At 37.6% G+C, this 26,399-nt stretch overlaps 5 protein-coding genes across 11 annotated transcripts; 4 read left to right on the plus strand and 1 right to left on the minus strand.

Moving 5' to 3' along the window:
• Positions 1 to 564: 564 nt before the first annotated feature.
• Positions 565 to 4,114, plus strand: LOC125196261 (metal-nicotianamine transporter YSL3-like). 6 transcript variants are annotated; one of them, XM_048094703.1, is made up of 8 exons: positions 565 to 639; positions 1,292 to 1,379; positions 1,455 to 1,819; positions 1,901 to 2,076; positions 2,322 to 2,416; positions 2,509 to 2,643; positions 2,721 to 2,910; positions 3,002 to 4,114. In XM_048094703.1, exons 1-8 carry the CDS (start codon positions 600 to 602, stop codon positions 4,031 to 4,033), a joined length of 2,121 nt encoding a protein of 706 aa, XP_047950660.1. In that variant the 5' UTR covers positions 565 to 599; the 3' UTR covers positions 4,034 to 4,114. The 6 variants fall into 6 exon arrangements, with proteins under 6 accessions (XP_047950660.1, XP_047950666.1, XP_047950665.1 ...); XM_048094709.1 differs by lacking the exon at positions 565 to 639 and adding an exon at positions 702 to 847; XM_048094708.1 differs by lacking the exon at positions 565 to 639 and adding an exon at positions 703 to 847 and having other exon boundaries at positions 1,463 to 1,819.
• Positions 4,115 to 5,495: 1,381 nt separating this feature from the next.
• Positions 5,496 to 9,041, plus strand: LOC125192891 (granule-bound starch synthase 1, chloroplastic/amyloplastic). The gene is made up of 12 exons (XM_048090566.1): positions 5,496 to 5,632; positions 6,228 to 6,631; positions 6,699 to 6,797; positions 6,875 to 6,964; positions 7,047 to 7,110; positions 7,178 to 7,278; positions 7,362 to 7,721; positions 7,803 to 7,979; positions 8,058 to 8,249; positions 8,334 to 8,420; positions 8,485 to 8,613; positions 8,694 to 9,041. The coding sequence occupies exons 2-12, from the start codon at positions 6,242 to 6,244 to the stop codon at positions 8,808 to 8,810; spliced, it is 1,806 nt and encodes a 601-aa protein (XP_047946523.1). The 5' UTR covers positions 5,496 to 5,632; positions 6,228 to 6,241; the 3' UTR covers positions 8,811 to 9,041.
• Positions 9,042 to 9,282: 241 nt separating this feature from the next.
• Positions 9,283 to 11,745, plus strand: LOC125192892 (glucan endo-1,3-beta-glucosidase 11-like). The gene is made up of 3 exons (XM_048090567.1): positions 9,283 to 9,580; positions 9,655 to 10,796; positions 11,406 to 11,745. Exons 1-3 carry the CDS (start codon positions 9,541 to 9,543, stop codon positions 11,466 to 11,468), a joined length of 1,245 nt encoding a protein of 414 aa, XP_047946524.1. The 5' UTR covers positions 9,283 to 9,540; the 3' UTR covers positions 11,469 to 11,745.
• Positions 11,746 to 12,232: 487 nt separating this feature from the next.
• LOC125194322 (ubiquitin carboxyl-terminal hydrolase 10-like) lies at positions 12,233 to 20,255 on the minus strand. Of its 2 annotated transcripts, XM_048092484.1 has the most exons (15): positions 20,095 to 20,255; positions 19,766 to 19,984; positions 18,905 to 18,949; positions 18,485 to 18,742; positions 18,024 to 18,168; positions 17,335 to 17,394; positions 17,155 to 17,250; positions 15,970 to 16,350; positions 15,741 to 15,881; positions 15,191 to 15,361; positions 14,390 to 14,647; positions 14,149 to 14,297; positions 13,121 to 13,654; positions 12,749 to 13,025; positions 12,233 to 12,671 (listed from the first exon to the last, which is right to left on the minus strand). In XM_048092484.1, exons 2-15 carry the CDS (start codon positions 19,918 to 19,920, stop codon positions 12,552 to 12,554), a joined length of 2,790 nt encoding a protein of 929 aa, XP_047948441.1. In that variant the 5' UTR covers positions 19,921 to 19,984; positions 20,095 to 20,255; the 3' UTR covers positions 12,233 to 12,551. The 2 variants fall into 2 exon arrangements, with proteins under 2 accessions (XP_047948441.1, XP_047948442.1); XM_048092485.1 differs by lacking the exon at positions 18,905 to 18,949.
• A 3,709-nt stretch (positions 20,256 to 23,964) lies between these two features.
• On the plus strand, positions 23,965 to 25,931 carry LOC125196849 (coatomer subunit zeta-1-like). Its single transcript, XM_048095509.1, has 6 exons — positions 23,965 to 24,085; positions 24,630 to 24,789; positions 24,869 to 25,016; positions 25,105 to 25,182; positions 25,370 to 25,454; positions 25,570 to 25,931. The coding sequence occupies exons 1-6, from the start codon at positions 24,065 to 24,067 to the stop codon at positions 25,627 to 25,629; spliced, it is 552 nt and encodes a 183-aa protein (XP_047951466.1). The 5' UTR covers positions 23,965 to 24,064; the 3' UTR covers positions 25,630 to 25,931.
• Positions 25,932 to 26,399: the final 468 nt, after the last annotated feature.

Below are 26,399 nucleotides of genomic sequence, written 5' to 3' on the forward strand. Positions count from 1 at the left end.
ACAAATACTACGATATATACTGATTACCGAATTTTTTGTATGCCGCTGGTGCTGTTTTATATAAAAATGCATATGACACTATGGAATACTGAAATTTCAATATTCTCAATATTGTTTTGGCACGATAAGTACGGTATGCCGGTATTTCGGTATAATATTCTACCCATATTTCGATATATTTTTCCACCAATATGCTAAACTATAAATAAGAAAGACAATACTTCCTGTTTTTATAAAATGCACAGCTAATTAGATACTAGTATAAGAAAGATCATTCGAAGCTGAAACTAAATAAAATCAATGTTGTTTTAACCGTAGAACACAAATGGTGACAAAGACTTTTGAGCTACCCAACAGTGAGAATCTCTTTGACCCCTCCAACCAAACATCAATCAATTTCAATTCTCAACCTTTTGCGATACGTCTAAAACTACATTACAAATTATCTTTTTCTAAGGTTAATTCTCCACCATATGTATATGCATCACCACATCCAACTTGAAAGAACTTGAATCCGATTCAATTCTTCCTTTTCACTGATATTTTGCAAATAACTTAGTTTAAATTGCCTTGTTTTAGTATATATAGCAACTCATTGCATGAAGGCTTTTCTAGTGGAGGAACTATTACAACTTCAAAGTTTGAATTCGACATCTACCGAATCTATTTTTTTTTTTTTTTATTTCATATTCTCTATCTCTAGTCTCCCCTCATGCACATAATTATTTAATTTCAAATTGTATTTTATCATAAGCATATTTAATTTGTCAACTTCTTTTTCTTTAAAGCATAAGGAGTTACAACTTAATATGAGCAATAGCAAATCATAAGTTGTATTACTACAAAGGTGAGATGCCTACCTTCAAGAATTAATTGATCTAAATTAAGTTGTCTACAAACATAAGTGTATAAGAGCGAAACACGTTTACCGTTTAAATGATTGATAAATCTATGGAATATATCAACTGATAGTGCTTTGCTTGTTCCTCCTATTTTAGAAAGTCTGAGATGATAATAGAGGTGAGTTGACGAAATTAAATAAAAAAAAAAAAGATTTATATACATTCATTTAACCTCTGCAATTTTATGTAGTATATATTCAGTTTCAGACCAATTCTAAGTCACAAGTAGTAGAAAAAGATGTTCGTACAAGGTAAACGGCTACACCTATATTTATATATGTAGACAGGTCATTCTAGGCATGTGTTGTGGAATTGTAAGACTTTGGGCTTTGGACTTTAGACAATAATAATTTAGTTTAGAATATTGAGTTTATACATATATATTGCAGCTACAGCATCATTCATTGGCATTCCTAAGCAATATTCTACTTTGATCTACTTGAAGAATCTCAAGATCAGAGTGCATTCATATATAAAGTAAGTACACATTTAGTAAATGAATTGTTTACTTTGACTATTCCTCATCTCATCTCATCTCCCATGTTACTGGAGTTTTGAAGGTATGAGCAACGCGGAAAGCGGATCAGACAGGAGGAGGGAGATAGAGGAAGAGGCGCGAGCGTTTGAGGAAGAGGATCTCAAGAGGGTCCAGCCATGGCAGAAGCAGATAACTCTTCGCGGGGTGATGGCCAGCGTCCTTATCGGCTCCATCTTCAGTGTTATTGCCATGAAACTCAACCTCACAACTGGGATCACTCCAAACCTCAATGTCTCAGCAGCTCTTCTTGCTTTCATCTTCATCAGGGGATGGACTAAACTCATCCACAGATTCGGATTCGTTTCTGCGCCTTTCACTAAGCAGGAGAACACCATGATACAGACATGTATTGTTGCATGCTACAGCATTTCAGTTGGAGGTTTGCAATAGTCCATCTTTCTTCTCAATTACTACTGTTCCATTGATAATTAATTAATTTTTTGAAAATGATTTTTTTCAGGAGGGTTTGGATCTTATCTGTTGGGGATGAACAGGAAGACATTTGAGCTCTCTGGTGGAACCACCACAGTTGGAAACACTCCCAACAGCATCAAGGAGCCCGGGATAGGCTGGATGACCGGTTTCTTGTTTTTAGTCTGTTTCATCGGGCTTTTCGTGCTGATTCCTCTTCGAAAAGTAAGTTAATTATCAAACCAAATAAATCCAGTTTTATACATGATGTTTGTGATCTTTATCTTTATACACTGCTGTGATTTTGCAAGTGTTTATTCTATCTTGACATGTTTGTCCCCTACTCTACCCAACTGTGGGCTAGGACCACATCATAATGTCAATGAAATGGATTATTTTAGTTTGTGACAACTAGTATTTAATTATTTAATTCAACTTTGCACTAAGAGGCTCCAAAAATTGGTCCCCAGATCTTGATTATTGATTACAAGTTGACCTTCCCGAGTGGCATGGCAACTGCAGTGCTCATCAATGGATTCCATAACAGAGGTGACAAAATGGCCAAGTAAATCATAACCCCTTCAACACCCTCATCAATATGACAACAATTAATTAACATTTCCTAAATCCTAATACACATATAAATCTACTCTGTAGGAAGCAAGTGAAGGGATTCCTCAAGTCCTTCTCTTTCAGCTTCTTGTGGGGTTTCTTTCAATGGTTTTACACTGCAACAGTGGAGTGTGGCTTCTCCCAGTTCCCGACCTTCGGACTTCAAGCATGGAAGCAATCGTACGAACTCCCTTTTCGTCTCTTCTTTCCCTTTTCGCTCTTTTTCACATAGTCACTAATGTAGTGTGGTTTGGCAGATTTTACTTTGATTTCAGCTTGACTTATGTTGGGACTGGAATGATATGTCCCCACATTGTAAACATATCATTGCTTCTTGGAGCTGTGCTTTCCTATGGCATGATGTGGCCACTTCTACACAAGCTTAGAGGAGACTGGTTTCCTTCTGAAATACCCGAATCCAGTATGAAGAGCCTAAACGGTTATAAGGTCTGTTCTTCTTCATCATCTTCGTCTCTTCGCCATCAATACAAGAACTTCTCTAGCCATGATCACCTCCAGTTTTCCACTTTCTTGGCAGGTTTTCATCTCCATAGCCCTCCTTTTAGGCGACGGCCTCTACAATTTCGCGAAGATCCTATACATCACAGTAATGAACTTCACCACAAAGCTAAGCAGAAGAAAACTGGATCCGGCCGTGGACAACGCTCTCAGCGATCCACGAAAGGATGAGGTTTTCATGCGAGACACCATTCCCCTATGGGTAGCCGCTCTCGGCTATGTAGTACTAGCTCTAACTTCCGTTGTCGCGATTCCCTTCATAATCCCCGAGCTGAAATGGTACTTTGTCGTGCTGGCGTACGTCTTCGCGCCATCACTAGCCTTCTGCAACGCGTACGGAGCAGGGCTGACAGACATAAACATGTCCTACAACTACGGCAAAGTAGGGCTATTCACCATCGCCGCGCTCTCAGGGAAAGAGCACGGCGTGGTGGCAGCGCTGGCCGCGTGCGGAATATTCAAATCCATCGTGAATGTTTCATGCATACTAATGCAGGACTTCAAAACAGGGCACCTCACCCTGACCTCGCCCCGGGCAATGCTGCTGAGCCAGGCCATTGGGACGGGGCTCGGCTGCATAGTTTCGCCGTTAAGCTTCTTCCTGTTCTACAAGGCCTTCGACATAGGCAACCCGGACGGGGAGTTCAAGGCGCCGTACGCCATCATATATCGAAACCTGGCTATAATAGGAGTGCAGGGCTTCTCGGCCCTGCCGCAGCACTGCCTGCAGCTGTGCTACGGCTTCTTTGCGTTTGCGATCGCGGTGAACTTGGTGACGGATGTGTTGCCGAGGAGGGTGGGGAAGTGGATGCCGCTGCCGACGGCGATGGCGGTGCCGTTTTTGATCGGAGGGTATTTTGCTATTGACATGTGTGTGGGGAGTCTTGTGGTTTATCTGTGGCATAGGTTTAATCCAAGGAAGGCGGACCTGATGGTGCCGGCGGTGGCTTCGGGTTTTATATGTGGGGAAGGGATTTGGTCGCTGCCTGCGTCGGTTTTGGCTCTGGCTAAAGTGACTCCACCGATTTGCATGAAGTTCTTGCCTGCCTAATTATTACACCCACTTCACAAAGCAGATCTTGCTAACTTTTGTTTGTAAAAGTTTATGGAAATAAAAAAAGGAATTGGGATATGACTTATGAGTTGGTACATTTTTAAATTTCAATTGGATGGTAAAATATTGTCTTTGTGAAAATTCAAAAGTCAAAACTTCATTCTCCCATTCGATTTGATCTTTTGTACTGACATAATTAGAATTGTTTATGTGAGATCAATCAAAACATTTAATCAATTATATTTTCAATAGTTAATTAATCTTTCTATTGTTTTCCATCCTCAATATTACAATGATCCTACCATATTCTTTTTTAGCTTAGCTTATATGTGACACTCAACCCACACCAATGATAATATAATTGCTCGTAGTAGAGATAGTTAAAACATTACTTATTATATAAAATTTGTTAAAACAAAAAAAAACGATAAAATACAAAATATAAAACAAACAAATAAAAAAAACTACAATAGTTAAAATATAAAATTGAAACTAAACAATTGGTACTTAAAACATTTTATGTATATATTACGATAATGGAATACACATAGGGGGGGTCGGTTTGCAATATTGAATCTCGATACTAATGTAGTGTGTTTGGTTTATGATATTCAATCCCACAACTTAATCTTATATTATCTCTTGATACTGTTTTAGTTAGTAAATCGAATACTACCATTGTAATACTCCCTCCGCCCCACTTTAGAATTTCCGGTTTACTACTTTTGGGTGTCCCACTTTAGGAGTCTCAGTTGGAATATTCCATAATTGGTAATAGGTCTCATATTCCACTCACTTTTTTCCACTCGTATTCTATTATAAAACTAATATATAAAAGTAGGACCCACATTCCACTATCTTTTTTCACCAACTTTCTTTTGTATTTCTTAAAACTCGTGTTGAACTCAATCAGGACTCTTAAAGTGGAACGGAAGGAGTATATTGTTATCGTATAGAAAAAGAAATTTATGAATACATTTGGCATACCATACGTCCGAATTGGAAATTCGACGGTACTCATTTTCCGATATTATTTGCCACCGTTAATCATGAGACTCACTTGTCATTTTTTTGTATTCATCTAACTTCAAGTGGAGCACAAAGCACTAGTAACCTCTTGTTCAACTTGAAGTAGGCAACCAATTGATTTTCCCCATAAATTTTGGATAGAGAAATCTTGTACACTGAATTGATTGAAAGTTGAAAGAAAAAACATTTCTGTAATTAAAAAGAATATTCCAATATATATTCGTGAACGATTTGTAACCGTGAATATAACGTGTATATTTTTCAATTACTATATTTTGAGGCGGAAAATGTTCAAAAAATGCGTAAATTAAACCAATGAAAACACGTGAGAATTTTAGGCCTCAATTTATCGCATATTCCGATTATGCCCCCTCAGCATGTTGCTATATTGTACAACGACGATTGTTTGGTAATCAGCGGCGACCACTGTGGTAACGCCACGTGTCGTGCAGGTACTATTATTTAACTGGGATTCAACTTTTTAGCAATGATGAATCAATTCACTTGCAATTCCCATACATACTCTGCTGCGCTCAAGCTCAACTCAAAGCTCTGCTCTGAGATTTGGTAACTTCTTTTTCTTCAATTCTGCATCCATTATGTGAACTTTTATCGATTTATTCGTGTTTTTGAAACACATTTTTACCTCTGTCGTGGTTGATTTGCATGCAATTCCTGGCGAAATTTCTCGATTATAAGATTCATCCTCCACCAATAATTTGAGCAATGGCAGGAAATTTGAGTGGAAACATAAGCGTAAAATTGAGTGAAAATTGATTTGGTGCCGCAACGGCGCGGCAGAGTAAGGTTCTAGAGAGAGAGAAGTAGCAGATCTAGTCGGCGACTGGATCAGTCACGGGGTTTTGGGGACGATTGAAATGGAAAAAGGAAATTTAATTTCTAAGTTTAAAAAAGTGGAAAGAAAGTTATAAACAAACGTTTCCCTTTACATATATGGAGTAAAGAGATTTCATTTTTTGATCCAAAAAATGTACTGTAGTAAAAGAATCCGTTAAATGCTTTGCACATATTCCGAATACTATTACTACTAATTTAGTGTATTTCTTATTTTTCATTAAATATAATGAGTGTAATTATATTGTATACAATCCATATTTAATATTTTCATATTCTTTTATAATAGTAGTATTTGTTTGTTCAGAGTGAGGTGTCGTTATGGCGAGCATACAGTTTGCTTCTTATGTCCATGGAGGCGCAACCTCAATGGATTCTAAGCTAAACCTGGCCCAGATTGGGCAGAGGACTCAAGTGATGACGCATACGGGGTTGAGATTAGTGAAGACGGCTGAGGTGCTTCAAATGAGAAACAAGGTGAAAGCCAGTGCTAAACAGTGGAAGAATGTAGACACAAAGATCGTATGTGGAACTGGGATGAACTTGGTTTTCGTGTCGGCCGAGTGTGGCCCGTGGAGCAAGACCGGAGGCCTTGGTGACGTTGTTGGTGGACTGCCTCCAGCCATGGCTGCAAATGGACACAGAGTCATGACTGTGTCCCCACGTTATGATCAGTATAAAGATGCTTGGGACACTAGTGTCACTGTTGAGGTTAGTTACTTCCATTCTTGTTTCTTGTTTTTCATTAATTTGCTTCTAACTTTTGTTCTTGCTCTAGGTACTAGTTGGAGACAAACTTGAAACTGTGAGATTCTTCCATTGCTGGAAGCGTGGAGTTGATCGTGTTTTTGTGGATCATCCCATTTTCCTGGAGAAGGTAGAATAAGTTGCTTAGTTCGTCCACTTCTACTAGCTTTGCCTGATCTTATATTTTTAATCAATGTTGTTTCATAGGTCATTGGTAAAACCACATCCAAAATTTATGGTCCTTCTGCTGGAGAAGATTATGAGGATAACCAGTTGCGCTTCAGCATGTTGTGCCTGGTCAGTTTCTCTCCTCTATCAAACATACTTGGAATTAATTATGAAGGAGATTGTTATAAATTGGCTGTTACTCTGTTTTCAGGCTGCTTTGGAGGCTCCTAGAGTCTTGAACCTAAACAGCAACAAGTTCTTCTCCGGACCATATGGTATGTTCAACATCAACTCTGACATAGAGTGAAAATGTGTGTGATTGATAAGGGACTTTGTAAATAGGTGACGATGTTATCTTCGTTGCTAATGACTGGCACAGTGCTTTGCTTCCATGCTACCTGAAAACCCTTTATCAACCTAAAGGAATCTACACCAACGCTAAGGTGAGAATGAAGCTAGAGAGAATCAAGAATATGTTCCTGAACTTTCAATTCTCACTTTTGCTTGTCTGCTACTATACATATAGGTTGCCTTGTGCATCCACAACATTGCCTATCAGGGAAGATTTGCATTTTCAGACTTCTATCTGCTCAATCTACCTGATCAACTCAAGAGCTCTTTTGAGTTCATTGATGGGTATGAGAAACCAGTGAAGGGAAGGAAAATTAACTGGATGAAGGCTGGGATTATAGAATCCGACAGAGTGGTAACTGTGAGCCCCTATTATGCCAAGGAACTTGTTTCTGGTCCAGATAAAGGTGTTGAGTTGGATAACATTCTACGTAGCGTTCCTTTTTCTGTGTCTGGCATTGTAAACGGCATGGATATTCAAGAGTGGAACCCATTGACTGATAAACACATCGACTATCACTTTGATATCACCACTGTAAGGATAGTTGATATTAAACTCAAGTCTTACTCATTGAAGAGTAGAGTTAATGTGGTTTTTTTCTGTTATTTTTTTCAGGTTATGGATGCTAAGCCATTGCTGAAGGAAGCTCTTCAAGCATTAGTGGGCTTGCCTGTTGATAAGAACATTCCTCTCATAGGATTTATTGGCAGACTTGAAGAACAAAAGGGATCAGATATCCTTGTCGCCGCAGTTGAAAAATTTATTGGGCTGGATGTTCAAGTAGTCATCCTTGTAAGTAGTTTGAGCATGTATGATTGTTTAACTTGTAAAAGCCGAACACTGTCTTGTGACGATCAATTGTTGCATCAGGGAACCGGGAAGAAGAAGTTCGAGAAGGAGATCGAGAAACTTGAGGAGCTGTACCCTGATAAAGCTAGAGGAGTGGCCAAATTCAATGTGCCATTGGCCCATGCCATAACTGCCGGTGCTGATTACATGTTGGTTCCTAGCAGATTCGAACCTTGTGGTCTCATCCAGTTGCATGCCATGCGATATGGAACCGTAGGAATATCCTTGCCTTCCTATATGTTTACATTTCATTTCACTAGATGAAAGTGCTGAATGAATTATCTGTGGTTGGATCAGATACCGATCTGTGCTTCAACCGGTGGTCTGGTGGACACTGTGAAAGAAGGATACACCGGTTTCCATATGGGAGCTTTCAGTGTTGAGGTATGCCACAATATCTTTTTTTTCCAAGATGTATATGTAGTAATTGTTGTGAGCATGGTTGCAGTGTGCCGCGGTTGACCCAGACGACGTGACAAAGATTGTAAACACAGTGGGCAGAGCTCTTAATGTGTACGGCACGCCTGCATTCACTGAAATGATAAACAACTGCATGTCACAGGATCTCTCTTGGAAGGTAAGCGTTTAAAATACACAAATGATGGAGTATATAAGTATATACTAATATAATGGTTGTATTTGCATTTGGATTTGCAGGGGCCTGCAAAGAAATGGGAAGAGTTGCTACTAAGCTTGGGTGTGGATGGGAGTGAAGCTGGTATTGAGGGAGAAGAAATAGCTCCTCTTGCCAAGGAAAACGTTGCCACTCCTTGAATTCACTTCTCATTTCCTCCATTCCACTACTAACATACGGAAAATGGGTGATCATAAGTTTTGGTTTCACCTCCATCTGTAATAAACTTCCTTGCTTCTACCACTTGCACCACTTCTTACTCTGTACTACTAGTACAAGTTTAGTTGTCTTTTTTGTTTATTTGTTTAAAGAGTCCTGTCATAATTAAAAAACAATCTTGGATGACATACAATATTAAGATTCTTATCTTATGTAGTTTTGCTAAAAAATTGAACTTGGTGAGCTATCTACTTAATCAAGCTTCAATTAATATTCTAAATCTTTGTAAATAACGGCAGAATGCATCATGCGCGCCCCACACAAGACTTTGTCATTTCAAATTACCGTTAATCCGAAATAATCAAATTGTAGTGTTAATTTCATAAAATAATTCGATCCATCCACATTAAATAATGTGCAGTGGAAGAAGCATCTACCCTTCCATCAGTGTGGTGTCGGTTCCACCGTTGGCATAGATCAGAAATGGCAGTTCCATCTCCACCTTCACCAACATCAAACTCATGTAGTTTTTCTAAACAAAAAAAGACACAATAGTACTGAATACAACGTGTTTAACAGTGAAATAAATAAAGACAGCACGTGCCAAGTGACACTAGTCCACAACCCAATCTTCATATCTCCTCCAGCTGTTACACATTCCACATTATATCATCACCATCTCTCCTTCCAAGTTCCACCTCCACTTCACTCATGGCGTCGGCGTCTCTCACCCTCTCCCTCCTCTTCTCAGGTAATCAATCAAGCACTTCACTTCTCCACTCTCAAAACAATCAATCAAATTAACTAACTCACTCAAATGTGCAGCACTATTGTTGACAACAACAACAACAACAACATCAGCATTAGGAATCAACTACGGGCAGATCGCCAACAACCTCCCCCACCCGGAATCAGTAGTCCCCGTGGCCAAATCCATGGGCATCACCCGCATCAAGCTCTACGACGCCGACCCCAAAGTCCTCAAGGCCTTCGCCAACACCGGCGTGGAATTCGTGGTCGGCCTCGGCAACGAGTATCTCTCCGACGTGACCGATCCCAAAAAAGCCCTCTCCTGGGTGAAATCCAACGTCCAATGCTACCTCCCCGCCACCAAAATCTCCTACATTGCCGTCGGCAACGAGGTCCTCACCTCCAACGACTCCTCCTCCCTCTCCCCCCACCTCCTCCCCGCCATGGAAAACATCCACTCCGCCCTAATCTCCCTCAACCTCCACCGCCAGGTCACCGTCACCACCCCCCACTCCCTCGCCGTCCTCGACGTCTCCTACCCCCCCTCCGCCGCCCTCTTCCGCCGCGACATCGCCAAGCAGCTCTCCTGCATCCTCGATTTCCACTGCAAAGTCGGATCCCCCTTCTTAATCAACGCCTACCCTTACTTCGCCTACAAGGCCGACCCCAAGCGCGTCCCGCTCGATTTCGTCCTCTTCGAGGGATCCGGAATCGTCGATTCCGGGTCGGGGCTCCATTACGACAACATGTTTTACGCCCAAATCGACGCGGTCAATTCGGCCGTGGAGAAGATGGGGTACGCCGGGAAGGTGAAGCTCCAGATCTCGGAGACCGGGTGGCCGTCCAAGGGGGACGGGGACGAGCCCGGTGCGACGCCGGAGAATGCGTGTAGGTACAATGGGAATTTGCTGAAGCTTCTTAACCAGAACAAAGGGACTCCGATGAGGCCGGAGATGAATTTCAATGTATATGTTTTTGCTTTGTTTAATGAGAATAAGAAGCCCGGCCCGACTTCGGAGAGGAATTTCGGGCTGTTGAAGCCCGACGGGACGCCGGTTTATAATCTCGGGTTCAATCTGACCGGGCTCGGGTCGGGCGGGTCAAGCAGCGGAGGAGGAGGCGGTGGTGGAGGTGGTTCAAGCTCCGATGGGACAATGCCTTCGGTGTCGTTGCCAGGGGGAAATCCTCCTAACGGCTACTTATCCATTGATGATGGGGTGAGTGAGTGCAATTATATGTCATTAATTTTGAATTTGTTTTGCTTATGTATGTGTATGAATTATTATTAGTAGTAGTAATGAGTATTATGGTGGGGTAGGGAGGAATAGAAGTTGCACTACCATTTAGCAAACCATAGGATACCATTTAATTTGGGACATTGAGGGGACAGAGGGTGTTGATGGTAGTCAATATAGGTAATTAATATGCAACGGGTCTAGATATTTTATTAGAATGAGTTGAAATAACCATAACAAAATTTTACTACTACTCCTATTTATAAATTTATAGATATGGAGGGTGAATTGCTGTGTCCATTTTGAGTAATGTGACTGGTTTGCCATGTGAGAAATGGTCCAGGATTGTAGCCAGCTGGATTGGTGCTTCTTCTGACTTATATGTGTGGTAGTAAATAATATAGGGACGTTGTTTGTTTATTTTTTATTTTATTTTATTTTATATTGTATTTTGGGGTGGGTGTCTGAAAATCTTTGATGGAATCTGTGGAGTTAGTAGTGATGTGAATAAAATAAGTATTTTGAGGCCTTCGGTCAACACATAGAATTGATTGTTTAGATTTAAATTAATTAAGGTGGTTTTGGATGCAGGAGAGGCTTGGAGTTGGAGTATTATCGATTTTATGCATGATCATAATTGCACTACAAATATGATCTGATGAGAATAGAATTCATCGAAGACAAGTAATAGATGAGTTGAGAAAAATGTGTATGATGTTCATTAGTTATGTGAGTACTTATTATTTATTTGAATTTGGTTCCTCAATTTTAGGCTTTTTTTATTTAATTAGTGGTGTGAATTCGGTGACTCTAAATTCCAAAATCAGTCGTATCATAAACATGGAACCGCACTTTTAGGCTGGCGATGCCAATAATGTCATGCTTCTTGTAATTTATTTTTTGTCTAGAGTATCTTTTCTTTTTCACCAAATTCTAATTTGTCACATTTCATATGTTTCATAGCAGTAGTATTTTGTTTATTGCATAACCAAAACCAAATTTTACAACGAATATATATGCTCAGGCTACTATGGAGATTAATGGGATGTACAAAACGCGAAAATCTAATTATTACTATTGTTAATTAGACAATAAAATAAAGTCATAGCTCGATATATCCAACTGGATTCATCCATTAACAGTTTATTATAGCTTTAACTGGCACACATTTTAAGAAATTGTTGGTGGATTTATTATAGCTTTAACTGGTGAATGAATAAAAGATTTAATCAAAAGGTCATTGTAAAAAAAATGTATTTTTAGATGATAAAAAAAGAAAACGGTATACTTTTTGTGTCAAATAAGGCAATTATGATGTTTTTTTATGTCCGGATAAAGTATGCATTATGAAAATTCTTGTGGTAAATATTTTCTTGAAGTCACATCTATAGTACATACCATACTCGGAGCCATTGATATAATGTTAAAAAAATACTTAAAAAATATAATTATCATTACACCGTCAAAATCATTTTGCTCCATTCTGTGTGATTAAAGTTACCTCATTGCTGTATAGAACCCTCCGCATAAAAAAGTTACAGCAATCAAATAATAGGGCCGTTTTCAATCGGCAATACCAAAATTATATCCTTTCTAACATTATGGCTTCTTTGCCACCATCATATCTAATCTCCATTAAGCTTGGCAGCATGGGTGCAAAAAAGCCCAAGCCACACCGTCATTAGCCATATAAAACGATCAAAACGAACCCTATCGTCAACTGATGGTTTGCCCACTTCACTGATGGCTGTTAACTCGTTGGTAGAACAGCACATATGCAGCAGATGTCTTGATTTCAGATTCATTCACCGGAGACACGTGTGCGTCGTCAAAATGGTACCAATTGCCATCGGTTAACTGCAACAAGATTTCAATTAGTCCAATTGCAACAGAAATTAAGTCATAGGCCAGGAATTTCAGGCCAGGAACTTTACCTTGCAATATGCAGAATAGTGCCCTCCACCAAGACCTCCATAGTGGTTGCTTATGGCATACAATTCGTAAGTATGCGACCCTTCAGATGCATCCTTGCTCTTCACATACTTGCTCAGATCGAGATTATGAATAGGAAAATTTACAAATGTATCGAGTTTGTTTTTCAGCCATCTGCTATATGAGAACCGCTTCAAGTGAAAGACGAGAATATCAGGCAACCTCCACAAATCCAACTTTTTACTCGCTTGTCTATGTTCCTTGCATTGCGGACAATACCTGCATTGTTATTTGAGAATGAGACACATTGTAAGAACAATCAACCAGTTTAAAGAGGTCAAGATAAACAGAAACGTTCAGGGATTATACTATACCACATATCATCAGGGCCTAAGGGCTCCTCTTTCAGAAATGCATCCAGACACGAAAATAGAGAGATAGCCTCTTGCTTAGTCTTCTTTGCAAGAATTCCAGACTTGTGAACCTCGGGAAGATCCTTTAAATAGCTGGAATCATAGAGCTCATGCTCTTTATCAGTCCAGTCCAGCATGACTTTTACCTTACGAGCAGGTTTAACAGATGAATCCTTCAATATTGGCCTGCAGCTATGACCCTTCTCATCAGTTATGCAAAGCCGGAATGACAACTCTTTGCTAGACATTCCTTCTGCATCCATTTCTTCTGTTGATTGGATCACAGGTCCCAACTGGGAGCCAGAACTCTCCATCTGCTCATCCAATGCATTAAAAGCAGAGCCATTTTCTCCACTACAGTGGCCCGTTGTAGATGTAAAAAATGATTTTCTTCTTAAAGGAGAGAGGATCCTCTTAACAGCAAGATCTATCCCCATCCCAGAAAGTGGGTCCTCCAAGATAGTAACTAAAGGCGTTAGGAAGAGCTTCCTCTCACTGGAATAGAAGTGGTATCTTGGTCAACAACCAGAGCAGTTCAAAATCTCAAGACTAAATCATCATCTACATAATATAACAAGTCAATGGAACACCAAATAAATAAAGAAATATGATCTTTTATCTTCCACCAAGGAGAGTAAAAAAGGGCTAGAAATCTTCATACACCAAATATAATATTATTGCCTTAGACCAACATTACAAAAACATATTAATTCAAGAAACATAATCTACACATTCTCCCCAACTCTGAACTCCTTTTCCAAGAAAAAGTTTACAGTCTTAATTATGCAGCATACCAAGGCAAACTTATCAATCTAAACCATCTTCAAGCATATGAAAGCTTGACCAATAGGAAATCTTAAATTTTTAGAAGTTCAGGACAATAATTATTAAAATAAGTATTGGCAGCCAAATGTTACAAACAATGGATATTCTTTCTAGTTTTCCAAACAAAGACATCCAAGAGTCAGCTGAGGTAAAGGAGAACTCACATATCCTGATACCGATGGCATATCTCTAGTTTTGTTAACTCCACCTCCCTTCTGGGGAGCCTGTAAGCAACAATATGTTCATCATCCTTAATTGTAGCCAAAGATTCTGATGGATTTTCCAGGTAACGATATATCCGATGTTCATAAACCTGGAGATCAGAGCCTTAAGGTCGGTATATACTGGAAATATATTATTTAATGCAGAACTCCTAAACATAAACATCAATTGACCAATAAATACCTCAGCAAGGAGCAAGTATTCATCATTACGTAAGCAGCATGCAACACCCAAAGCCTTGTTAAGATCTTTACAGCATCCTTGCTTCAGAACAGTAACTGTGAAGGGCATAGGCAGGCCACTTCCATCACCATAAAACACTGTTACAGTCATTGACCTAGTTGCTGTTGAAGGAAGAGGTAGCGAGAGATACATGAAGGGGTCAAATGTTATTGAAATCTTGTCACAAACAGGGCAAACCAGCGTCGATTTGTATTGGCCCTGTAAAACTTCCCTATCATTAGACAGATGTCACCAAGAACTCACTGATAAAAGTAAACCAATGTCACAATGAATTGAGAACAGAGAGTCACTAACTGAAGGTATCTGGACTCTATTTTCTGAAAACAATTAATATCAACAACATTTATTGCTGATAAATGAAATTCAATATGGAATGATGTCATTTCAATTCAAGTGAAAGAGAAAATCAGAAAATTAAGGATAATCTAGGAATATAGCAAGACTGAATATATGGCTTCAGAGAACAGAAATCAGATATCTATTAGTAATATTTAAAAGTAACTGCAGATATTTAATATTTACTTTAAGTTCCTAATCTCAGCATAAGGCTTTAACCTTGGACCATTATACCTTACTATGTGCTTTTGTCAACCATAAAAGAACAAGTACTCCTGTTACTGAAATAGTGCAGCTCAAGACATCAAATTATTATTTTTCCTTATCTAAGAGACCTTTGAAAACTCATCCTAGCACCACTAATCCAAAGTAGAGAGATGAATGCGTCCAGACAGAGTTATTAACCTGACAGATATCCACAATTACAGAATCATTCCTCGCCTTGTGATACCTCCACAACTCATCCGCAACATCCTCATCGGGCCGACCACCAGAATCCTTAATTTCAAAATATGGTTTCTGCTTAACACGATTTAAATCTTCATGCAGCCCATCAAGCAGAAAGGCAAGCAGCTCCTGAGAAAAAAAGTTACATATCATCCTCTAAAGCTGACCAGAACAGGAAAAATGACGAATAAGGGGTCTTAATATAGTTCTATATATCACTGTACATTACAATTCTGCATAAATCTTATAATACCATTTTTCATAAAAATCAACAGAATGATGTTAGCATAAAAAAAGATGACAGATCACAACATATAATGATGCAATATAAAATTTATCATTTCATGTTCATGGCATATAATCTAAGTCAGTATTCTTTATGCAGAACCTTTTTCATGAAGTTATTTGTAAATTAGAAAAACACTTCACCAAACAACTAAGAAAAGTTTTTTATTCTAGACATGCACATGACAAAGTATTATAAATTCTATTCAGGAACAAAAGTAACCTGTGAATCATGCTGATTATAGCCACTAAACTGTGGAGCGAAACGTGCAAGTTTCCCCTTAAATGCACGAGGGGCAACTGGAGCTCGACCAGGTGACCAGAGTTTCCTCAACAAATCACCAAATGAGAGGGCAAGCTCTCCCTGAAAAATTGTTGTATAGTAATTAACGACATATTACTACAAAAGAACCCATCATGAAATCTAGCACTGCAGGCAGAAAAGAAATTACATTCATTCCCAGGGGGTTCTGTCTATTGATTTCATCACTATAATCTTGCAGGAAGTAATCAGCAAGGGGTGGCGTATGAACTAAACACTGAAGTGAACTGTTCATAAAGCAAGTATTCCCCAAATTCTGCAATCCTGCTAAGCCACCCCTATCTTCTCTTTTCAGAGGCTTCAAACCATCATATGCATCTTCCATATCTCCACTTGTAGAGGTGGATGTACTTCGCTGGTAAATGGGGTTATAACCAGTTGAATTTCCATTAGACATAGTTGGACCGCCAGCAATTGAAAAGATTGACCTTGAAGGTTCCACTGGAACCAATGCTAAGCCATTCCCAGTTGAATCCATGCCAAGACCATCAGTTGGCACCTCAAGAAGAATCTAAAAAAAGGGCGAAAGAGAAAAGAGTGAAGGTTATTTTGATTGCATTATGAAATCTTTTCTTTGCCTATATTAAAACCCATATGAGAAAATATAGACATTCTATATACAAGCCTATTGAAATAGGGATCTTGAGCTTGTAAAGGACATCCTCTGTTCCAAAATAATAGCACCAGTGAAGGGCATGTAGCAATCATTTTCAGAAAGTAAACAAATCAGAAAGAAGAACTCTTTATTTTCCGTGCAAAATGATACACTTCGGCACCCACCAAAATATAGAACGCATCAAATATCAAAATACCCATTTTCAGCGAACCTAACTATTAGCAAGAAGAGAGAGCCATGTCTAATGAAGCACACCTTGTCCCCATATTTTTCTCACTGGTTAAGATAAGTTAAAAGAAATTTCATAAATACTACCCATCCCAGCCCAACAAAAAAATTTAGGAAAAAAAAAACTCCGTTTTCCATCTATTCGTGATAATTAATGCTGATAAGTTTTTAGAAGACTTCAGTTTTATCAGTCAGAAACTCCCCAAATGCAAGGCCTCAACTGAAAAGTAACATTTCGATGATAATTAAGTAATGATATTCCTCTTGGGCTGATTAAATTTTTAAAGATGTGACCATTTGACGAACCCCCAGAACTTAAAAGAGAGGAGCAAAGACATTAAAAAGAAACTGATAGAATTGCCAGCCACATTCCAAACCATGATATGATTGTAACACAAACATACCAATCAGAAAACATACAAATCATTAAAGGAACATTTAGCTATTATTGAAAAGGAACGGTGGGCCTACATCTTGATCCATCTGCAAATTAGACTCCTCGAGGGTTTTGCTTGAAGAAAGTAATATAGTTTGCTTCTGCTTATTGAAAAAATCCCAGATTCGTGCCTGTAAAAGACTCGCAAGAAAACACACATTAATGTATTGCCTCTAGGCATATCATTAAGGATGATATATGTGACAGTGACAGACCTTTTGAGGGTCCAAACCTTTGAGTTGGCATACTTTGCCATATAGGTCATTTAAAGAAGCCTGAAACACATATCCAAAGGTAATTAGCACAATTATCAGAAATAATTGCAAAGAAAGCTTTAACAACAAGAGATTAAATAATTGGTACAAAGTAGCAACAAGGAAATCTTAGAAAAATATTGAGTTTTTGTTGCACAAAATGTCAGCTGGCATGCATACAAGGATACAAAGGACTACGATATCGAAACTCGGTACTTACTCAAAAGCATCATTAGAGTCTATACTTGAGGAAAATATGGTCATTTGCATCTAACACCGAGATATTCAGTAAACTCTAGTAGTTAAGGAAAAATATATTTTTTATTGTATGCAGATAGGCACAGACTATGATCCTGTTACTTAAGCCAAGTGCTCAGCCACACAGTTTGGCAAAAAAAGATTAATAGGAAGGAGGGATGAACAGTTAGCTACCGTGGAAGTACTATATATCTGGGAAGAAAAGGAGAAATGACCAAATATATATGATAAAGATTACAAATGATGTTAATCATGCTACGGATCTCTGGGAGAAATAAATAAATAACATGCCGGAAAAAACTCAGGAAAAATTATCACTAGATAATTCACGAATGAAGTACCAAGCATCTAAAGTAACCTTAGTCCTCAATAAGTTAGTTTGAAAAGTTCACCTTTTTACTTAGCCTTATAGGAACTTCACTCTGGTCTCTAGAATCAATTAGTCTGAGAGAAAGGGGGAACACCTCCACGACAAATTGCTTCTGCTGGGCCCCAACAGAAATCATCTTCCGTGGCAACGCCGGGCCTCCTTTATACCTGGGGACCAAGAAACTTGATACTGAATCAACTTATCTAAAAGGTGGCAAAGTATTACCTAAATCAAGGGTGAGATTCAATAAGAAACTTGCTCTAATCCCCAAAAAATATGTTAAGCTCCTAAAATGCCACTACGAATTATTCTCAAAGTTGATGTCTGTTGTCTTTAAAAAATGAAGAGAGCAATCAACTACAATAGAAATTCTAGTTATAATTCTGAGAACTTGGATAAATCTGTTGGGACACGTAAATGAAAATTTGGATTAGAAATTTAGAACATGGAAAATAAAGAAATTCCAGAGAGTAGAATATGTACCATTCTCTTAACTTCTCCCAAACTTCTTGTTGCACTAAAACGTAATCACGTCCTTCATCCAAAGTTCTGAGAAGCTGAGGGTCATCATCTTTATCATCCCCCCCACTTACAATAATGTCAGTATTGTCAATCACTCCGGGCCTAGGCCTATCTTCTACTGTATTTGACGATGTTACAGATTGAGATTCAAAAGGATTGGCTTCAAAGGGATATAAACCTTCTGCTTGCCCAGTGTACCTCTGCCAGGCTCTGAACCACCTGTAAGAATAATTAAGAAGGATACTGAGAAAAAATGTCCAGGAGTATCACATCTATAAAAGGGGGAGGAGGGTCATTTCCCATGAAAAGTGGAGTTAAGCAGACACCCCACATCTTTGAAGGAGTACGATAAGTGCTGATACTGGCATTCTTAAAGGATACCTTGCAGTATAGTTTGGGCCATCCGCACAACCCCACATAACACAGCTTCAAGTTAGTCAAGTTAGTCAAGTTAGTCAATTATTGGACATGGTTCTTTTATAATTATTATAAGCATATACTAACTACAACTGCATGACAAGAAGAAATCGGTCTCCTATAAACTAAACTAACATGAATGCCTTCAAGCTCAATTCAAGCCAAGGAAATCTTCAATGGGATGCAGAATCCTACTAATTTTATTAACTCTCTTCAAACAGGAGCGTGAGTACCTCAATCATATAATATAAATATGCTTAAGTCATTCCTAATAAATCATGACCGTAGTCATCCACTGAAAGGCTAAACTAAACCATTCAGAAGTAGTAAAGACCAATAAAGCGAATTTTTCCCGCATATCTCCATTCGCTTGGCTTTTATCTTCCATGCAGCAGAATGCAACCCAAAGGTGCCCCCTCAGAAGAAAGAGAAAGAGAAACTACACACCAGCACTCTAGTCAATCACCACTATAAAAATATTTCCAGTCACACAAAATACATTGTATTTGATAGACATGGTCACAAGTGGATCTTATTCAAGAAAAAACATCTGGATAATTCTATTCAACTGGCTAGATACTCGTACGGTGGACAACATAAAATGCACACCATGAAAGAGTTTTCCGAGAAGAATCAAAATTAAGAGTAACCTTCAAAACAAGAAGTGGTCCCTTCAAACAGCCAAAAATCAAAATCTGCGTTCGTCTATTATTAAATCACAATAAAAAAAGAAACCAACAGCAATCAACAAACAACATGAACTAAGGATTAAAATGCAATTACTCAATCTACTATAAGAAACAATCAATCAACAGAACATCTTACCGACTCGAGATGGGGTAGTACAGATTCCCCTCCCGCAAATTTGAATCGGCCTTGGCACTGAGTTCCTGCACAATCCTCCTTTCCTCCTCCGGCTTGCATGGCAATTCTATCGATCCATTCTCCAACATGAAGTGATGAGAATCTGGAATCGTCATGATCTACACCGCAAGCAATCGATAGAACTCACGCAAAGGCTGAACCGCCAAATCAGACCACACTCTAAACAAAAAAAGACTTAAAATCAATATCGACAAGAATCCGGAAACACAAAGTCACGGCGGATCAGAGAGCAGGAAGAGTGCAAATTAGTAAAGGGGGGGGAGAAAAACCAGATATACGTCAACGTGGAGAGCGGAATCAGGAACCCTAGATTATGGGGAAGAAGAATTGGTGTTCGGATTTAATGTCAGATCGAAAACTTAAAGGGGAAAAGACTGAAGGAAGACAAGACAGAGGGATAGATAATTCGAGAGAGTGAAAGTTTTCCGAATTTTTGGTTTTTACTAATTACACCACAATAGTAGATTTATGTAACGCACGCATAATTATATTGTTGGTTGGAATCATTAACTAGGCAATATCAAAATTTATTATTGTAGAAATAGTAAAAAAAGTTTACTTGTAGATTTATTCAATCTTTCTGGAGCTTTCCATTGATACAAGAATTGCCAGAATCAGGTAAGTAACGAAGAAATATAGCCAGAATATGTTTTTGAGTCAAAATTGAATTAAGGAAATACACAATCTAAAATATGATAGAGTCGTCCAAGCCTAACACTTCATAATATTTTAGTCATAGTATTTCATTTCTAACTTTGACCGGTTGGAGGCAGAAATAAATAACAATAAGGACTGAAATTTTTAATTTTTGTTTTAAGTATATTTTCAAGTGTTTTAAATTATTTATTGATTGTTTTACATACTAATTTGTAGTTGGATAAATTTTAAAATTCATAAAAGAAAAAATGGTAAAAAACAATTTTATTAAAGGCTTTAAACCTACCCTTATTATACATAGGTCCGACCCTGTGTAAGATTCTTAATTTTCCTGCTACAACCATGGCCTACATTGATAATATATGGATAATTACTAGTTTGAATTAATTAGTCCATGCTTGGTATAGGGCTGCTTAACCGGCCGGTTCCGGTTCTATCCGGTCCGGATTGACCGGGCACCCGGTTAGAAATTTTCATGAATCCCAGAATCGGAACCGACCGAGTAAGAACCGGTCGATTCTGGTTACGAACCGGATCCTATTTATAGTTTTCATTTTAATTTTTTTTAAATAATTCAACATCTAGAAATATAGCAACTAATACCTAAAAATTCAAATAAACACAAAAATACAAATCAATAAGATAATAATATTTATACTCCAATATTCCAATACCTAAAAGTAATAATTCAATAAACACACAACACACACACAACACCATACGCACACACAGAGCAACATACACACACTCACAGCACCTTAAACACACACACACACACACACACAACACCTTAAACACGCACATACAACACCATACGCACACACACAACACCATATACACACACATACGACACATACACAAACACACAGCCCCTAACACACGCACACAAGTCACATAAACACACGCGTGCGACATATACACACACAGCCATATGAACACGAAAATATACTCAAGTGGGCAAAAAAACTACCTTCAAAACTCAATAAAAACGGCGTTGTCGGCGGCGAGGAAGGTCGGCAGCTAGCGTCGAGTAATGAGGAAAGTTAACGGCGTGAGAGATTGAGAGTGATTGTGTATGGGATAGCGGCGTGAGTGGTGGGAGGGGGAAATTAGGGTAAATAATAAATAGGAGTAATTTAGTTAAACTTACCGTAAGATTAAGATCCTATAATATTATTATTTATTAGGGAAAGTTATGTAGTATATTTATATTTGATATTCATAATATTATTATAATCTAAAATTGAAAATCTAAAATTGATTTATTATTCGGTTCCAGGTAAGAACCGGTCGATTCCGAATAGAACCGGAATCGGAACTTTTTAGAAACATTAGAACCGGTACCGGAATCGGAACCGGTAAACCGGTACTAGAACCGGAACCTGTAAACCGGTTCCCGGTTCCTCAATTACCCGGTCGGTTCCGGTTCCGGGTACCCGAGAACCGGAGAATCGATTAAGCAGGCCTAGTTCCATTCCATCCTCATTCCATTCCATCATACCAAGCATGCCTTAGACTTTTTATCCTTGAGGTTTAGGTATTAGGGGAGGCTGGGAGCGGGTGGTGACCAATTACTAACTAATTACTAAGGGCATTCATAATTGGGCGGAGGATGCGATCCCCTAAACCCTGCCTTATGCTCCGCCATATCAGCATTTTATCCTCCACTCCTTACACTTATAATGGGGCGGACTATAGCCCGCCATATAGTCCGTCCTAAGCATTTTATTTATTATTTGAATATTTAAACATTACAAAAATTGAAAAAAACAACTTCATTGATTGAAAGTTCAAATTACAGTATATCAATTAATTAGCAAGAATAAAAATATATTTTTTATGTTTGCAAATTCATTAATCCTATTTTTTATATTTGCAAATATATCAATTAGCAAGAATAAAAATATAAAAACACCACAAATTAAAGGCATATCCTATCGTCAGTATTTATTTTTTATTTTTTATATTTTATGCTTGCAAATATGAAAATCTTCGGAATTCATTATTGAATTTAGAGTAGAAATTGAGATGGGGAAGAGAGTGGAGTGAAAGGTGTAAAATGAAGTAAAAAAATAGTGATATACATATAGAAGAAAATACAAAAAAAATAAATAAAAAATGTGTGCATTGTCCGGCCCATCCTCCGTACCCCCAACAATGGAGCGGAGGATAGGCCGGAGGATGCATCCTCCGTGCCATAGTCCGCGGACGATCTATCCTCCGTGGAGAATAATGTGTGCTTAGTCCGTGGTGCTGCAGTGGTGGACTAAGGGGCGGAGGATGCATCATCCATCGCATCCTCCGCCCCATTGTGGATGCTCTAATTCAAAATTGAGAACAATTCTTAACTGTTAGATAGGAAAATTTAGCGGTTGAAATAATGTAAACTAGATTATAATATAAATTTAAATAATAATTAAATAAAGTCAAAAGGTATCAATGTCAATTTATAAATATAAATATAGTTGTTAAAACTAACTTATTTGTCTCTCTTTAAAATTATCTCAAAACTTTAAATTTACGTAACTCTCTCAATTTAATTTATATTTTTGCAAAAAATATATATCAAATTAAAGATAATTTTATAAGGATTCTAACGAGATCACAATTGCATATGTTCCAACGACGTTCGAATAATAAAATTTGATATTTTTTTTATCAATAAATGCATCAAACAATCTTAATATAATGCATGTACAATATCAATAAAATAATGTTGATATTTTCTGGTACTTGTGTTGAGATTCTCATGTCGCTGTATTGATATTTGTAACACACTATGTTGATATAAAACAACCCCGAAAATTATACTTCCTCTGTCCTACAAAAGATGTCACACTTGTGGGACGGCACAAGATTTTAGGAGGTTTTGTTTGGTGTGTTAAATGGAGAGAGAAAATATAATTTTTATATTCATGTGTGAGAGAAATTTTTCCAAAAAGGGAAATGTGACATCTTTTGTGGGATGGAGAGTAATATGTTAACTAAATGACGATCTTACCCCTTTGTTGATATTTTGTCTACTATTTATTGAAATTTGTAAGTTTTAATCTCATCAATTCATTTAAAAATCTAAGGATATAGAATTTGGTCTTAATTTTAGATTATGACGATGTAACTAATATAAAAGGAGCCTAACACATTAGAATAAAAGTAATAATTTAAATCACATAATTTTGGAAAATTATGGTCACCCATTAGATTTGAAACACATGATAATAAATCAAAGTTTCATTTATTTTTTGGGCAATTTTCGCATCCACATACAAAATGACATTTTTGGTACATCGTTTGGAACATCACCAAGATACATTGTTTTAGTACACGAACAAGACAACTGACAAAAAAATGAAATTTTTTTACTTAATTTGTTTTCAAATCTCAGGACCTTTTGGGTGTGAAATTTCAACCCATTGGGCTTATTAAAAGTCTCCTAATATTGGGCTTTTTATTGGCCCATAAAATAACTATGGCTTACGACACAAAATCATCAAATGTAACTGCAAAGCTTTCGTATTCCTTGATTTTTTTAGCTTTCAATCAAAATTTATCTCCGTAAAAATAATTTGATCGCTAGCAGCAATGGCCACATTTCTCAGTCATGTAAGTATCTTGCGTATTTCGTCAATTATCTGATCATTTTTCCGATCTGCAAGATCTGATCTCAATAAGAAAGAATTATGGTGGATTCATGTGATTTACGCTATTCAAATTAAGATTACTATGAAATTGATCATTTTCACTGCTCGTAGAATCAAACATTTTGATCGCACCTCGTTAATGGCGATTCTAGTTTGTGATAGATGGCTATAATTTCATTGGATGATTATTGTAAACTGTAAGCATGAACTATTTTGGTATTGTTTGATCTACGCAGCTGGAAACTGTATGTTGCGATTGGATGTATAAGTAGGAATTATTTGTGTGCGTGTGAATTGTATGATATCCATCATTTCCGGATTTGTTGGCATTGCTGTTTGTGTGCACAATTGAATGATTTCTAGCACATTCTTTTATTGTACTTATGAAATTTATTGTTCGTTGAAAATGCTGATAATTGATTTAACAATGCAAGTAGAAATTTTGGTGATTGGTTTAGTCGTTTTTGACATTGTTATGTGGTAGTGATGAGATCATTTGAATGTAGGAGACTTGCCCGACTATAAAAAACATACTTTTGCTGGATTCTGAGGGGAAGCGTGTTGCAGTTAAGTATTACTCAGATGAATGGCCTACAAATAGTGCTAAGCTTGCTTTCGAAAAATCTATTTTCTCAAAGACTCAAAAAACCAATGCTCGAACAGAAGGTACATTTCCGTCCCCTTTTAACACGCTGCACGAGCAGTGGCAGTGGTCTCGACTCCCTAACTCTTTTTGTTGGTGCAGCGGAGATAACAATGGTAGAGAACAACATCATCGTTTATAAGTTTGTCCAAGATCTGCACTTCTTTGTGACCGGGGGCGATGAAGAAAATGAGCTGATCCTAGCTACCGTTCTACAGGGATTCTTCGATGCAGTCACCCTACTCCTTAGGTTTATCTCTCAACACGTTTGAAATTGCTTTACATTTCTATCACGACTATCTGCTGAGTGGATTTTCTCATTCTGATCTGTGCTTTAGGAACAATGTCGACCAAAGAGAGGCACTTGAGAACTTGGATATGATTCTTCTGTGCCTAGATGAAATCGTGGATGGAGGGTAAACTATACCTCTCATTCATTTTTGACAAAAAATTCATTATGCTTGATTTTCATTCACTCTGTACATTTATTGCTTCATCAAACACATCCAAAACTTGATATATGTACAATGCCACTTGCTCATGATCAGCTTGTTCGTTTCAAGAGTGAAAATGTCGTTGCTGTTGATATATTTGTTCTTGCAGGATTATTCTCGAAACAGACGGTAGTATTATTGCTGGAAAAGTAGCAACCCATAGTATAGATGATGGTGCACCATTGTCAGAGCAGGTGATATCTCTATGCTCTTGATCTTAATATTTTTTGGTGAATATATGAGGGTGGAGTAATAACATACAATTTCATTTAAATGCATCTCTTGACATGATGATACACCTTGTTGCAGACGATATCTCAAGCTCTGGCCACTGCACGTGAGCATCTAACAAGATCTCTTCTGAAATGATTCAAAAGCAATCTCCCTTCACACTCTTTTAGAGTATGATATTCTGTTATACTGAAGTTTTTGGTGCTTATGATTTGTAGTTAGAGTACCATATAATAAATAATCTTTGGCCTTCAATACATAGTACAACGAAAATATCCAACTGCTTGTCTGAAATATATTGTGTAGAGAATGACATATACTACATCATGTTTGTTCATTTTGAGAAGAACAACCTCTTGTTCATGGGAGAGAAAAAACCTCTTGGTCATGGGAACTTTTAAATTTTGGTTTCGATAGTAAACATTTCTTACTTGATTAAATTCATTATTCACGAATTTTTTTTGTCTTCCTTCGATTCGCAAACATATTTTACAATAAGATATAGTAGTACTACCTCTCATAAACTTGCGTTTTTGGGTCATGATTATCTCACTATACTATACTGATAGTTAAATACCAAATTATTTTGTATGTTTAGTTAACCATTATGCCTAATATAATTTTCTCTCTTAATTTAAAGTGCTTAGTTATACATGTTCTTAAACATGTTTTCTACATGTTCTTATTGTTTAGGCAGCTAAGTGCTTAATAGTACTAAATCCCGCACAACTCCCTTTTTCATTCAAGGTTTTTGTAATTTCTCATTCATACTTAAATCTTATCGTAACATGGAGGGTATATTTATAGCTATTACCATAAACTCAAGAATCGAAAGCCCCAATTATTTGAATTTAGGATCGGTGTTTGGTTAGTGATTGAATTTCATGTATGCCTAAGTGTTAGTGTAA

The sequence above is a fragment of the Salvia hispanica genome, chromosome 6 (assembly GCF_023119035.1).
Source record: "Salvia hispanica cultivar TCC Black 2014 chromosome 6, UniMelb_Shisp_WGS_1.0, whole genome shotgun sequence".
NCBI lineage: Eukaryota > Viridiplantae > Streptophyta > Magnoliopsida > Lamiales > Lamiaceae > Salvia > Salvia hispanica.